This window comes from Sebastes umbrosus, chromosome 10 (genome assembly GCF_015220745.1).
Source record: "Sebastes umbrosus isolate fSebUmb1 chromosome 10, fSebUmb1.pri, whole genome shotgun sequence".
Lineage (NCBI taxonomy): Eukaryota > Metazoa > Chordata > Actinopteri > Perciformes > Sebastidae > Sebastes > Sebastes umbrosus.
Genome location: NC_051278.1, coordinates 33,655,632 through 33,670,268, shown reverse-complemented (window position 1 = coordinate 33,670,268; position 14,637 = coordinate 33,655,632). Strand labels below are relative to the sequence as shown.

The following is a 14,637-nucleotide window of genomic DNA, read 5'->3' as shown; positions in this document are numbered from 1 at the left end:
CTATAAAATAATAGAGAAAGCTCCATACACAGAAAGTTGAAAGGAGTTAAACCACACATAGATCCTGGTCAGATCCCCTCACAGCATCCCATGAACAGACAGAGAGAAGAGAAGTCGAACGTAAGCCAAGTGTAAAGTTGATTAATACCTTGTGGAAACCAGAGGTGGGTGCTAATACAACCCAGACCACAGTGGGAACCCTTGCCAACTCTTATCACCTACAGTAACTCTTACCCTTCTCTCCATATCTCCTTGGTAGCCTACGTTAACATTCTCTATAGACTTAAGCCAGGCTCAGATAACAACATATTGATCTGTTTCCATACAGGAGTTTCACTTTACAGTTTGTGTTTGGAGCTCCAGCATCTATTGATGATCCAACCTTAAATCACAATCCCATATTTGATTGCTTGTCCTTCCATCAGATGACCTGACTCCTAGCTCGCTCCTAATTAGGACCCGAGCACTTCGTGCCAGGGACCCAACGGTGTTCCTGGCATGAAGTGCAAGGAAACCTATTGTTTAGGCGCTTAGGATGCACGAAAACTCACAAAAATTGGAACACGCATCAGAACTGTCGAAAAAAGCAAAGTTCGGTAATGATTGGGCTCGGGCATCGCCATCGGGCTCCATAGCCCCCCTAATGCCTGAAAGGCCATAGTTTAGACAAAGTTGATTCTATATTCATGAAATTTGGTAGGTACATCCTGCTCATTATTTCAGACATATTCCTCATTGGGTTTCATTAGCTCCACCAACCCGGAAGTCGGCCATTTTGAATTTTGTGCGTTTTTCATGTATTTTATGCATACTTTTACATACTCCACCTAGAGAGTTTATTGGATTCACGTCAAATTTCGGTGGTTTAACCCTCCCACTACTGTGATGCTACATTGTGAAAGAATTTTTGATTGCTCTAACGGTGATGTCATAGGTCATGTGAGAAGATGCCATTTTATCACTTTACAGGTATGGAACTTTACAATCCTCCTCCTAGAGGATTCAAGAGATCCATCTCAAAGTTGGGCAGCAGAATCTCAATACCTTCACAATGCTAAATTGCGAATGCTTTTGTGTTTTTTCGCAAAACGGCGTTGTCGTGGCGGCGCGGCAAATTTCGATGTTTCGACATGACACGGGAGGCTGTTGTAACTTGACATTACATAGTCCGATCTGCCCCGAATTTCACAAGCTGGATAACAGTCCAGGCCTGAAGACATGTATGTGCCATTATGAGTGATTGTCATAGCGCCTCCTACAGGAAACAGGAAGTTGTTGTAAATGTACTATACATTGTCCAATCAGCCCCAAACTTGACATGTTTTATAAGAGTCTTTAGTGCCACACGCTCCACGCAGAAAATACCCTCTAACTGTTGCGTGCAGTGTCCCACTTTCATGGAAATGCACGGCAGCGGGTACACCCGACATGCGCAAAGGGGCGAGGGCCCGTTCAACGCTGCTTGCAGCTTTAATTATAGTTCATTATTATATGATAACTCACTCATACAGTAGCACCCCCCCCCCCCCTCCTGAAGAACAGTAGACAATAGAAGAAATTGAAGAAAAGTAAATCAGTAAGAGAATGTAAAGTGACTGCGGTCACTGGGAATCCAACACAGAACATACACGGTATAAGTAGATGACCTATAGCTCATGAGCAGGATACGTATATCATAGGTGTGTTGTGTGTGTAAAGACACTACATTGATACATCCATTTCAGAAGGTGTTTTTCAGAAACTACAGGTCTGTGTGTATTCTGAGGGCCTGACTGTCAGCTTGAAGGTGTTTGAGGGTGTTCCATGTATACTGGGTGATCATTGTTATATCGTCCCACACTGGTGGAAGACGGTGGCATGTTCTGTAATTCCTGCACTTGTCACCCAGTATACATTTAAACTGCTTCAAATTCAAACAATGTACAGTTCTACAATTTCATTTAGCAGACGCTTTTGTCCAAAGCGACGTTCATCTGAGAGTTTGTAAGATGAGAGTCAGTACTTTCAGCTCATAGTCATTGTTTCAGTTCAGATCCAAAGTGCTGGAGACTTAACAGAATCTGTCTGTTCATTCTTTCATTGGTGGTTGGTCTACTCTGTTTGCTTCATATTATCAGCAGGTCAAAGTCTACACTTCTTTCTGATTCATATCACATCATTGCAGAAAAGTGTGAAAGTGAAACACTACAGTTTCACAGCCTAACTACCAACTACTCCCAATTCAAATTAGAAAAGTGTACACTGTAGAGTGAATACAATGAATGCAAACATTTGCAAATCAGAAGCGTATCAGACGTGTTTTTCACTCGCACGTCTCACACAACATACACTCTCATTTTCAGTCATGCAGCTGTCTGCAGATCACTGTGTAACACTTCTGTTTAACGCTTCCTCTGTTCACAAACTGTTTAGTTCCATTAGCTGTTAGCTGTGTCGCTAGGTCAGGGGTAGAGCGGGTCACCCACCAATCGGAAGGTCCACATGTTGAAGTGTCCTTGAGCAAGATACTGAACCCCAGACTGCTCCTGAAGGCTGAACCATCAAGGTGTGAATGAGTATTTAGATTAGATCCTGATGGGCAGGTTGGCTCCTTGCATGGCAGCCTCTGTCATCAGTGTATGAATGTGTGTGTAAATAGGTGAATGCTGACATGTAGTGTAAATAGCGTTGAGTGGTCGGAGGACTAGAAAGGTATAACCATATAAATGCAAGTCCATTTACCTTTTAACTGTATTAGCCCTGTAAGCTCTTGTGTGGTGGCAGTTTCTGTTAAAACAAGACACAAACCAACGTAACAACTTGTCTTTCAGTGAATTTAATAAAAAGGCATACATTAATAACTAAACATCTGCAGATGGACTGCAGATGGACTCACGAGCACAGCCACCTGTTGTGGACTGTGGCAAGTGAGCCCCGAATACAAAGAGTAGTCAGTATTTATACATTTAAAGCATAACATGAAGATAAGTGCAAAGAAGAAAAGAAGAGAAGGATAGAAAGTGTATCAATGCGTCAGCACACAGCAGACAACAGAGCATCACAAGACATAACAAGTATTTCAGCAATCTGTTGTTTGCAGTTACAGAGAACTAAAATGTCAGGTCACTGTCCTATGGTGACGAAGTTGAACATGTGAGGCCCTGAGATTATCTAAAGGTACAGTGTTAAACTGCAGATATGAAAATTGCCATTACATTCCTCCCTTTGAGCATTCTATGCTCACTTAATTAATTAACATATCTGATTACTACTAGCACCGTTGTAATACACAAAATCAAAGTGTGAAGATACTATGTGATTTTGATTTAAGTATATGAGAAAGAAGGAAATAAACTATCTCAGACAATATCATCATAAAATGGTGGCGTCCACCCTGGAGGTGGAAAAAGGTCAGGAATGCCTTTCTCCAGCTGTGGTGTATGTACATATTGTCCAACAGTAGATTTGATCAAAGAGGCAATCATAGCTTTAGCACAAGGAAAATGCATAATCAATTTAACAAGTCTGATGTACTCTGTAACACATATAAGATAATGAAAGAAAAAAAAAACTAATATAATATAGGCATAGGAATGAAAATAAAAATGAAAAATAAAAAAGATAAAAAGATGGCCATGTATTTTCTCCAGGTTTGGTCAGTTTGTCGGAGAAGTTGTGCAACAGGTCTCTGTCGTCCCCCATGCTCCTGCATTAGTATTATGTCATGTACCCACCCCGGTCGTCAAAAGTCTGTGTCAATGGTCTGGTGCAGTCTGTTAGGTCCAATGTTGGAGGAGATTTAGAGCTAGCTTCAAATCAACAAAAGCTTTTTCTTCTAGGTGTCCAGACAATCTTATATTATTGTGTAAGGGCAAAATTTGTCAGTTTCCCACAGCAGAGAATCAGAGACCCTGTGAAAATCAACTTTGGGGTCCGCTGTTTACTCCCAACCTGTAGCATCATTACACCTTTTAGTCTAAGGTCCCAATCTTGCCACCTTTCATCCTTCGATTTGACCAGTGAGACGTTGGGATCAGAGTGTGGTATCTGAAATAGAGACTGAAAAAGTGTGTCAGGCAGAGTCACTGAAACAGCCAGTCAAGCTTGAGTTTGTCCTTATCAAGGCCTTCTGTGTACCATTTGTTTTCAAACTCACTGTCTACTCCAAAAAGAGATAAGCGAGGTGCATTGCAAGTCATGTTTTCTCATAATATCTGTGTGTGGCTGTGGAGAGAGCTGTAGCTTGGTTTATGAGAGTGTCATTAACAGAGTTAAGTGCAGTGTTTGGGATTTTCCATTGGTAGGCATATAACAGGTCCTCTTTACTATATTTGAAAAAAGATGTTGTTTGCTAATTCTGGTTACAACTATGCCCTGTGGTGTAGATATCAAAACTATCCCCAGTAAAACAATAAAATCTCTCCCCATCAGGTTAATCGGACAGTGTTTTGATAACAGAAAAGAGTGTTTGAAATCCCCCTCAATGTTATCCCAGCATGGTAGTGGAACTGTGTATCTTTTTACCACAGATGATGTCTTTTTTGGCATCTGTTTATACTTAGCATATAGTTCAATAGCTTTCTCTTTACCAGTTTCCTGTACAGATTCAAGATATTCAATTGCTTGTGAAATCATGAGTTGTGTGTCTGTGTTCTTACGTGTCTGATGTGCAGATAGATCACTGTTTCCCGTCTCCGTGTCAAAGCTAGATGAATCCTTCACTGTCCTCGACCCCTCCGCTAGTCAATCAGCCTGTGTGTCCTGGTTCTCAGGGCAATTCCTTGCCCAGTATCCATCTTTCCACATCTGAAGCAGGCGTTGGATCTCCCCTGCCTCCACCCTTCTGCCATGGCGCGATTCTCGACAGTCTCAAGGTTTCCGCATTCCCAAGTGATGTAATTGTTTTATCATCTCACTGATCTCTGGTCTCATTGATGAAGCGGTCCCGAAGATGAGCTTCCCAGGGACCGACCTCATTGTTTCCCCTCACGGCAGCTGGTCGTAGGAGGCCACTGTGTGTTGTGAACTTCTGTGAGTCTGATAAGGTACGCAGACACAGTCTCATAGTCTCTCTGCTTGCACAGTGAGATTTTGCCAATGTCCATTCTCACTGGGAAAGCAGTCTTTACACCGTTGCAAAGTCCAGTTATGGTGTGCGAGGGGCAGTGTATGGTGACGGCTTGGTTGCTGAGCTTGTTTTGCCCTCTTCCTCCGTCATGGCTCCTTCCACTGGTGGAGGTAGAGGTGGCGATGGAGGTGGAGATGGAGCGCTGGGCAGCACTGCCTGGGCCGGCTGTTGTCGTTGCGGGGTCGAGTCCAGATCAGGATCTAGTTTGAGACACTGAGACATGGATTTTAGTAGTGCTGTCCCTGATTTTTTGTTTTCTCTCCCTGATGGTTGCTTCTTCTACTTTGTTTTTTAAAGCTTGGAGCTGTCTTATGCTAAAACTGCCAGTGCTTAGAAATCCACACTCGTTAACCCACACGTCAAGCTGGTCAAATACCTTTTACTGTTTACTGTATTTGGTGGTCATATCTTTGATGTTAGGCGACATTAATTGAGGTGGATTATCACAATCCTTTGAGTTTACTATGATTTGCACCTATTTTGAAATATAGTTTTCAAGATCTCTTCAATATCAATGTACTTTTTAGTTAAAGGCCATGGACTAAGGAAGGGAAATAATTTTTTATCAAGATTTTTGCTTAGAGATTTCTACAGGTGGTTGTACCTTTATATACTTCAACTCCTACAGGTGGTTATACTTTAACTCCAGTAAGGTCTTACTTCTAGTTACTCTTTCCCCCCCTCTTTTTTCTTTTTCTTCCAGTGGGTGATCAGTCCACTGGATCAAAAGAAAAAAGATAGCAATATTATTATTATTATTATTATTATTATTATTATTTATTTTTATGTGTGATTACAGTGTATTTTATTCACTGAGTTCCCAGAACTCTTTCTACAATATTATTATTATATTATTATTACACTATGTGTGATTACAGTGTATTGATGTTATCCCTCTGAGTTCCCAGAACTCCTTGTGTATTTACACTTATACAAGAAAAAACAGTGTATTGATGTTATCCCTCTGAGTTCCCTGAACTCCTTGGTACCGTATTGTGCTAGCCCTGGATTCTACAGCGGTTTCCAAAACCTGCCCTGTTGACACGTCTGTCACAACCACCCTCGAGGTGGGAGAATCACTTTCTCTTCATTCCCCCAACAGCGCTTTATCCCCCTGTACAGATACTGTATCCCCTGTACAGACGCCATATGAATGAAATCTTACTTGGTACCGTATTGCGCTAGCCCTGGATTCTACAGCGGTTTCCAAAACCTGCCCTGTTGACACGTCTGTCACAACCACCCTCGAGGTGGGAGAATCACTTTCTCTTCATTCCCTCAACAGCGCTTTATCCCCCTGTACAGATACTGTATCCCCCTGTACAGACGCCGTATGAATGAAATCTTTTAATGTATGCCTTTTTATTAATGAATTCTTACTTACCAGAAAGACAGAGTTGTTTATTTTTTCTTTGCCACCTGGTTCTTTGGATCACAGCGGTGAGCGAGACTTGGTCCTCCTTGGCGTCAGGCCCCCACTTCAACACCCTTTTTATGGGGAGGTTGAGGTTAGAGTCCCGGACTCCAGAAGTGCACGGTCTTTACCCTCGCACAGAGTTCCAGCAGTCCCGCTCACACGAATGATCCTGCCGACAACGCCAAATTGTGGTGGCAGTTTCTGTTAAAACAAGACACAAACCAACGTAACAACTTGTCTTTCAGTGAATTTAATAAAAAGGCATACATTAATAACTAAAACATCTGCAGATGGACTGCAGATGGACTCACGAGCACAGCCACCTGTTGTGGACTGTGGCAAAATTGCCATTACACTCTTCTTCTACATACATGAGAAAATGTGCTCGGTTGTAGTCGGCGTTCCATTGTAGTCGGCGCTCCGTTGTAGCCAGCGCTCCGTTGTATTTGGTTAATTTGCTTAGCGGTACTTATGCATTCATACATACAAACATACACAAGAGGAACAATTCCTAATTGGTAGCGGAAACAAGAGTTCAAACTAAATCAGTTGTTGATCACTAGCGGCCCCTACTGGTTGGTTAAGAGGAGTGAGGAGTCAGCAGTCAATGGCGGTTTAAAACAGTCAATAAAATATGCGCTCCCACTTTACTTATCTGCCATTCTGTTGAAGTTGACTTTATGACAGCTTCTGTATGTCATACTGTGTGTGATATTACATACTTTTGTGTATTCATTGAATCTGAAACACATATTCATGTCCACACTTTGGACCTGTCTGTGATCACCTTATTAAAATGCATTATGTCGACTTGTATGTTTGTATGTCGAGTCCTAGTCCATCCAAGTTTTAATTTGATCAAGATACTGAAAATAAAATCTTTCTGGATTTATGTTTAAGGAAAACTGTCCAAATATTTGCTAAATTTCAATGATGCAAAAGGTTACAGATGAGTTCATTTCATTGCAACTTGAACACTATAATTGTCTTAATCTTGCCTTGTTCAGACCTGAAGACTCAATCACAACACCGTCTATGTCCTTCTGAATGATGCGGTCACTCACTGGAAAACCAAACATATTACAGCAAAGTCAGAGCAGGAACTACAAATACACAGTAATACCAATGAGCCTCGACAGAACTCCACACTACTGCTGCGGTAAGCATCAATAAAAGGAATAGTCCACCGGAAACATGTAACACTGAACGATGAATAAGATCAGAACGTTACAATTAACTGTGATAAAGTGAAAACACACTGTGAAAGGGTTAAAGTTGTAAGACGTAAACACGGACAACTCCCAGACCAGACAACGCCGTGGTAGCAACCTGTCAATCACAAGGCATCCCCTGCTTTATGGTCTATCTGAATCTCAACGGAACCATAATTGACTAAATGAACATCATGCTGTATTGAAGAAGACTTGAAACTAGCGATTGAGACCATAAACTCATGTTTACAATGTTTACTGAGGTAATAAATCAAGACAGAAGTAGGCTCATTTTCTCAGAGACTTCTATACAACCCCCTGCCGGCTGGTAGAGAGGATGCAGGTTTAAGGCTCTTCAGCATTGATTTCACTTCTCAGAACCGGAGGTTGCCGTTCTGTATGTACCAAACATATTTTTGCAAAAATTGGCCTACATATAGATAAATATAAACTCCATCTCCATATGTGTTTTGTCTTTGTCACATGTGCAGGCATAGACAGTTAAAGTTTGGAAACAAGAGTTCAGGACAGGGGACTCAGCATTGTGAATGACACACAACATGAGTTATTCAGTGGTGACAAAGTCCTAATTCACTGCTAACCCAAACTGGCTCAGAACTATAACTGAGGAAACACTGGCACAGTCAGTTCTATAACAACATTCTCCTCATAGCTCCAGGGTCTTCAGTACCTTCGATGAAAGTTGGGTCTGTGACAGAGAACAGTGTAAAAGTCTTGCACATAATAAGTACCATGTGTGTGAACTCCTCTGCATTCTGTACGTGAATCATGACTTCAGACTCTACATTTGTTTCCATGATGTTGTATTTCATCCTCAGGTCACAGAAGGTGGACACTTGAATATTGTGCAGAATGCAGGTAAGGCTCATCTTAAGTCTTTCATTTATGCGTGGTGTCATTACTAGTGTGAGTAGGCAGAGGCGCCTTAATACTACATGAGGCCTCCCCTCCCTTCACAATATGGCCAAACTTCAACCTCCAGTGGACAGAATGTCCTCCTGATCAGTAAACAGAATATGAACGTCATCAATCATGAGACAATACATCAACAATAAGTCCATTTCAAAGCTGTTATTATAGCCCAGTAAGGAGGAGTGTCCTCACTCTTTTCTATACAGACCCCACAAACAATCACAGCTAGGACCACCGCTGGTGATGGAGGTTTTCTCACCTAGAACTATGTCATTTACCATCATTATTAATACTATAGATAACCATATATAATACTATAGATAACCATCATTATTAATAGGTACTATGTCATTTACCATCCTTATTAATTACTATAGATAACCATCATATTAATTAGTACTATGTCATTTACCATCATTATTAATACTATAGATAACCATCATTATTAATACTATAGATAAACCATCATTATTAATTAGTACTATGTCATTTACCCATCATTATTAATACTATAGATAACCCATCATTATTAATACTTAGATAACCATCATTATTGATACTATAGAAGAAACCATTATTATGATACTATAGATAACCATCATTATTAATACTATAGATAACATCATTATACTTAGTTACATTGTTTCATTTTACCATCATTATTAATACTATAGATCAACCATCATTATTGAATAATATAGATAACCATCATTATTAATTAGTACTATGTCATTTACCATCATTATTAATACTATAGATAACCATCATTATTAATTAGTACTATGTCATTTTACCATCATTATTAATACTATAGATAACCCATTCATTATTAATACTATAGATAACCATCATTATTAATTAGTACTATGTCATCTTACCATCATTATTAATACTATAGATAAACCATCATTATAATACTATAGATAACCATCATTATTAATACTTAGATAAACCATCATTATTGATACTTATAGATAACCATTATTATGATACTATAGATAACCATCATTATTGATACTATAGATAACCATCATTATTAATTAGTACTATGTCATTTACCATCATTATTAATACTATAGATAACCATCATTATTAATATTAGTAACTATTGTCATTTACCATCATTATTAATACTATAGATAACCATCATTATTAATACTATAGATAAACCATCATTATTAATTAGTTACTATGTCATTTACCATCATTATTAATACTCTAGATAACCATCATTATTAATACTATAGATAACCCATCATGATTGATACTATAGATAACCATCATTATTGATACTATAGATAACCATCATTATTGATACTATAGATAACCATCATTATTAATACTATAGATAACCATCATTATTAATACTATAGATAAACCATCATTATTAATACTATAGATAACGTTCCAGACAGCTTAAAAACAAAACGTGCTCTAATTCTGATGAGTGGATTTAGAGAGGAAGATAGGAAGATGATGGGTGGACTGACTGACATGTTTCTAAAGATCCAGTCATTTAGTTCATGGATTTACTTGATATTACATATTTCATGTTCTCTAATTACTAACTACCTTTCAGCCATTATCCAAAGCATTTCATTTTTCATGCCTCCGCAACGGCGTTCCGTCCGTCCGTCTGTAAGTCTTTTACTGGTCGGGTCGTCTTTACGTCTGTTACGTTGGTCCGTCTGAACGTCAGTCTGTTCTGTACGGTCGGGTCCGTCTGTACGCCTGTCCGTCTGTACGTCGGTACGTCTGTACATTGGTCCGTCTGTCCGTCCGTCTGTACGGTGGTCCGTCTGTACGTCAGTCCGTCTGTACGTATGGTCCGTCTGTACGGTCAGTCCGTCTGTACGTTGGTCCCGTCTGTACGCCTTGTCCGTCTGTACGTCGGTACGTCTGTTTACATTGGTCCGTTTGTCCGTCCGTCTGTACGTTGGTCCGTCTGTACGTCAGTCCGTTCTGTACGTTGTTCCGTTGTACGTCTGTCCGTTCCGTCTGTACGTTTGGTCCGTCTGTACGTCAGTCCGTCTGTACGTTGTTCCGTCTGTACGTTCTGTCCGTCCGTCGTCCGTCTGTACGTTGGTCCGTCTGTACGTCAGTCCGTCTGTACCATGTTCCTTCTGTACGTTCTGTCGGGTCCATCTTTACTTCAAGTCCGTCTGTACGTCGGTCTGTCTGCACGTAATGTCCGTCTTCACGTACGTCCATCTGTTACGTCCGTCCGTCCATCTGTTACGTCCGTCTGCACGTCGGCCGGTCTGCACGTCGGTCCATCTGTACGTCTGTACGTTGGTCTGTCTGTACGTTTGTACGTCGGCCCTTCGGTCTTTCGGCCCGTCGTTCGGTCTGTACGTTGGTCCGTCTGTTCGTCAGTCCGTCTGTACATTGTTCTGTCTGTACGTCTGTATGTCCATCTGTACGTCCGTCCGTCTGTCCGTCCGTCTATACATTGGTCCGTCTGTACATCCGTCTGTCCGTCCGTACGTACGTCTGTCCGTCCCTCCGTCCGTCTAAACGTCGGTCCGTCTGTACGTCCTTCTCTACGTCGGTCCGTCTGCACGTCGGTCCGTCTGCACGTTCGTCTGCACGTCCGTCCGTCCGTCTGTACGTCTGCACGTCGGTCCGTCTGCACGTCCGTCTGTACGTCTGCACGTCGGTCCGTCTGCACGTCGGTCCGTCTGCACGTCGGTTCGTCTGCACGTCCGTCCATCCGTCTGCTTGTCCATATATTAATATATATATATATATGGGTTTGTAGAGTGAGCACAAGCGCGAGCCCCGATGCAGACTTTTTGTTGACTTAACGGCCACAGGTGTCGCTCTTATTTCTGATTCTTACAAATAGGTCCCTTTAAATGTAAATCACTTTGAGTGTCTCTGTACTGAGATGTGCTCTTATAGATGGAGCTGTCTGCCAAAAGAAATGTTTTTCCCAGGCTGGTGTGGAAGAACTTGACTAGCCTGCACAGAAACCCAATGTCAGCGGGCAACATGTTCATTCAGTTTTGTGATTTAATTGAGGTCAGCTTGTAGAGATTTGCTTTTCCCTTTGACATGAAAGCGTTTTTTCTACCTGTTAGTATGAAACAATAATAGCATCCACAGTGTTAGTATGAAACAATGATAGCATCCACAGTGTTAGTATGAAAACAATGATAGCATTCCACAGTGACTCCGACTGCTGTGAAATATTTATTTATTATTTAATGCACATATATAAAACTGCACAAAATCCAGTCAATGAAAAAAAAAACAAGAAATGTGTCAGGAGAGGTCAAGAAGCCACAGCAAAGGACACAGAGCAAAGCAAAGGATTTGCTTATACAAAGGACCTCCCCCCAACCCCAGGAGAGAAAAATAATAACAATAAAGGAAGAAAGATCTAAACTAACATAATTTTAAAAATATAACAAAAGTTACACAACAACAAGAAGTACACAAAATGTGCAGAAAAACCTAACCAAACAGTGGAAAACAATCCAATAAAAAAAATGAAATACATACAAAAAACAGTACAGAAGAAAATATATATATAAATATATCTAAACATATCAAAAGATAATTAGACATCATTAATTAAATGTGATGATAATTTCCTTTTAAAATGTTCCAAGGATAACGAGCTCTTAATCATTTGTATGTACTGCACATGCATTGTGACTAAACTGTTAATGTAATAGACACAGGTTGAGAGGTTTACATGATGATGCATGTGTTCTCAACCTCTGTTCAGGTCGAACTGTCTCTGCCTTCTCCTGCCTTATTCCATGCCCCCCCCCCCACCAGTCATGCCATAATTCCTAACATCTTTACCCGAAGCAGACAGTCTAACCTAGTTTTATACTAACAGATAGCCCTTTATGCTCCTCCTGTCCTCCCATGTCTCTCCCCTCCAGTCACGGCATGTCTGTATACAATAAAACCAGTCTGGGTTTAACAGTTAACCACAGTTTAAAGGCAGTGGAGTTCCATAGAGTACCCTGATTTTTCATGCTTCATGACTTATGGCTAACAGGGAACAAAGCTTCTCAGACTTCATGCTGTCAGATGATGTCGACTGTTGGAGTATTTTATGCCCTGCAGCTGTGTTCCACTCTACAAGAATCTACATGTGCCAATGATGAGTGACTGACTGTGTGTGTGTGTGTGTGGTGTGTATGTGTGTGTGTGTGTGTGTGTGTGTGTGTGCGCATGTGTGTGTGTGTGTGTGTGTGTGTGTGTGTGTGTGTGTGTGTTGTGTCGTGTGCGTGCGTGTGTTGAACTAGCGTCTGCCCAGGAAGCAGTTTTTATAGATGTATTTATGTCTTGTTAATCCACCATCTGCCCCACCAGATGAATGTTGTAATGTTTGACATGTTACTCCAGCCTCATAAAACTGTTTTTTTACCAATCATCATCCTCATGTAAGCTCTTGGTTTTTAGGTATAAGACTGTCCAGAATGATTCAAACCCTGTTCAAAATGTGTCTCCAGTGTGTAAAACCACCCTCTGACAACTACATGCATCCGCCAGCGAAACAGAGAGGCAGTAGTGAAAGATGCACTCAAATCCTTTTAAGTTTACTGAAAGTAAAAAGTAACAATAGCACAATTTAAAAGTACTCTGTTACAAGTAAAAGTATTGCATTCATAATGTTTATTTAAAGGAACAGCGTGTAGCATTTCGGGGATCTATTTAGTAGAAATGGAATATAATAATATTCATAACTATGTTTTATTTAGTGTATAAATACCTGAAACTAAGAATGGTTGTGTTTCCATTAGCTCTAGAATGCGCCGTTCATATCTCCGTAGGGAGCGGGGTTGCGGTCGAATAGTCTTTTTCTCTTAGGAAGGCTCTACTACGTAAAGTATCTCAGTAGCAGCCGTGATAAGAGCTGTTCGAATGTCACCACATGCTGAGGATAAGAGCTTCAATGCGTCCTCTTATTATCCTCCTTTAGAGAGGATACACTGGACCATCCTTTACCAAAGGAAAAGAGAGAATTAACATTCCACCAAATTCCTTGCGGCCGTAGCATTTAAAGTGACGCACCATTCGGCCGATCATGATAACAAAACCATATGCTTATCTTGCATATATTTTTCATACGCTCATATACTTAATGGGATTCATGTTTAATATGAGTGGACAGTGTCAACCATTTTGGTTGTCACTTTTATTTATAATGAATTATTATTTTGAACATGTAACAAATACCTCAGTTAAAAACACAAAAACAAGAATAATTAATAAAATGAACAATAAACAATCAATTAACCAAATAATCAACATAAATAAATATTACATGTCCGAGAGAAGTTGGAAGAAGTATATGATCCTACACCTTCTCCATAACTCCAACAGTTAACTCAATATTTATCATATTATTCCCCCTTGTTTATTGGTAATGAAGTGATATGTATCAACGGTTGTCCTCGTTAGGTCAGATTGATCCTTTATTATCTGTTGATGTAAAGTGTTCCAAGCAGCAGAAGGACCTGTGGTATCTCTCTTTAAACACACCGCGGCGTGAAGCAGCCTGTCACTGAAAGACCATTTTAAGAACGCACGGAGGGAGCAGCGCCTTTTGTAGTCCATCTTCAAGAACATTGTAGTTTCACCACGGCAGACTGACGTCACTAACATCCGCCGCCGTCGCATCATAATCACGGTGAGTCTAGTGAAAGAGCAGTCGGAGTTCTCTGAACACCCACGGTTGTCTTTTCCTAAGTCCTCCTGAACTCTCCCTTCTCATCTTTCCTTGACCTCATGACGTTTCCATCGAGGTCAAGTAAAAATGCGGTTAGGAAAAGGACTTTAGGACGTAATTGTTTGACTTTTTCTAACGCAACCCAGGTCCTCTTCCCCAGAGTCCTCCGTGTTGCATCTCCATGTTCTACAGTAGCCCAGAACCGACAAACCAAACATAGAGAGCCTGTCGCATTTTTACGTCACCTGAAGGCCACCGTAGTTCTCCTTGTGAA

General features: G+C 40.7%; 1 protein-coding gene across 1 annotated transcript in view; it reads left to right on the top strand.

Moving 5' to 3' along the window:
* si:ch211-51a6.2 (neurotrypsin) overlaps window positions 1-14,637 on the top strand; it is a 60,173-nt gene that overhangs the window by 638 nt on the left and 44,898 nt on the right. Inside the window, 1 exon segment of the mRNA XM_037781463.1 lies at window positions 8,575-8,614. Within this exon segment, the coding sequence (XP_037637391.1) occupies window positions 8,575-8,614 (40 nt within the window).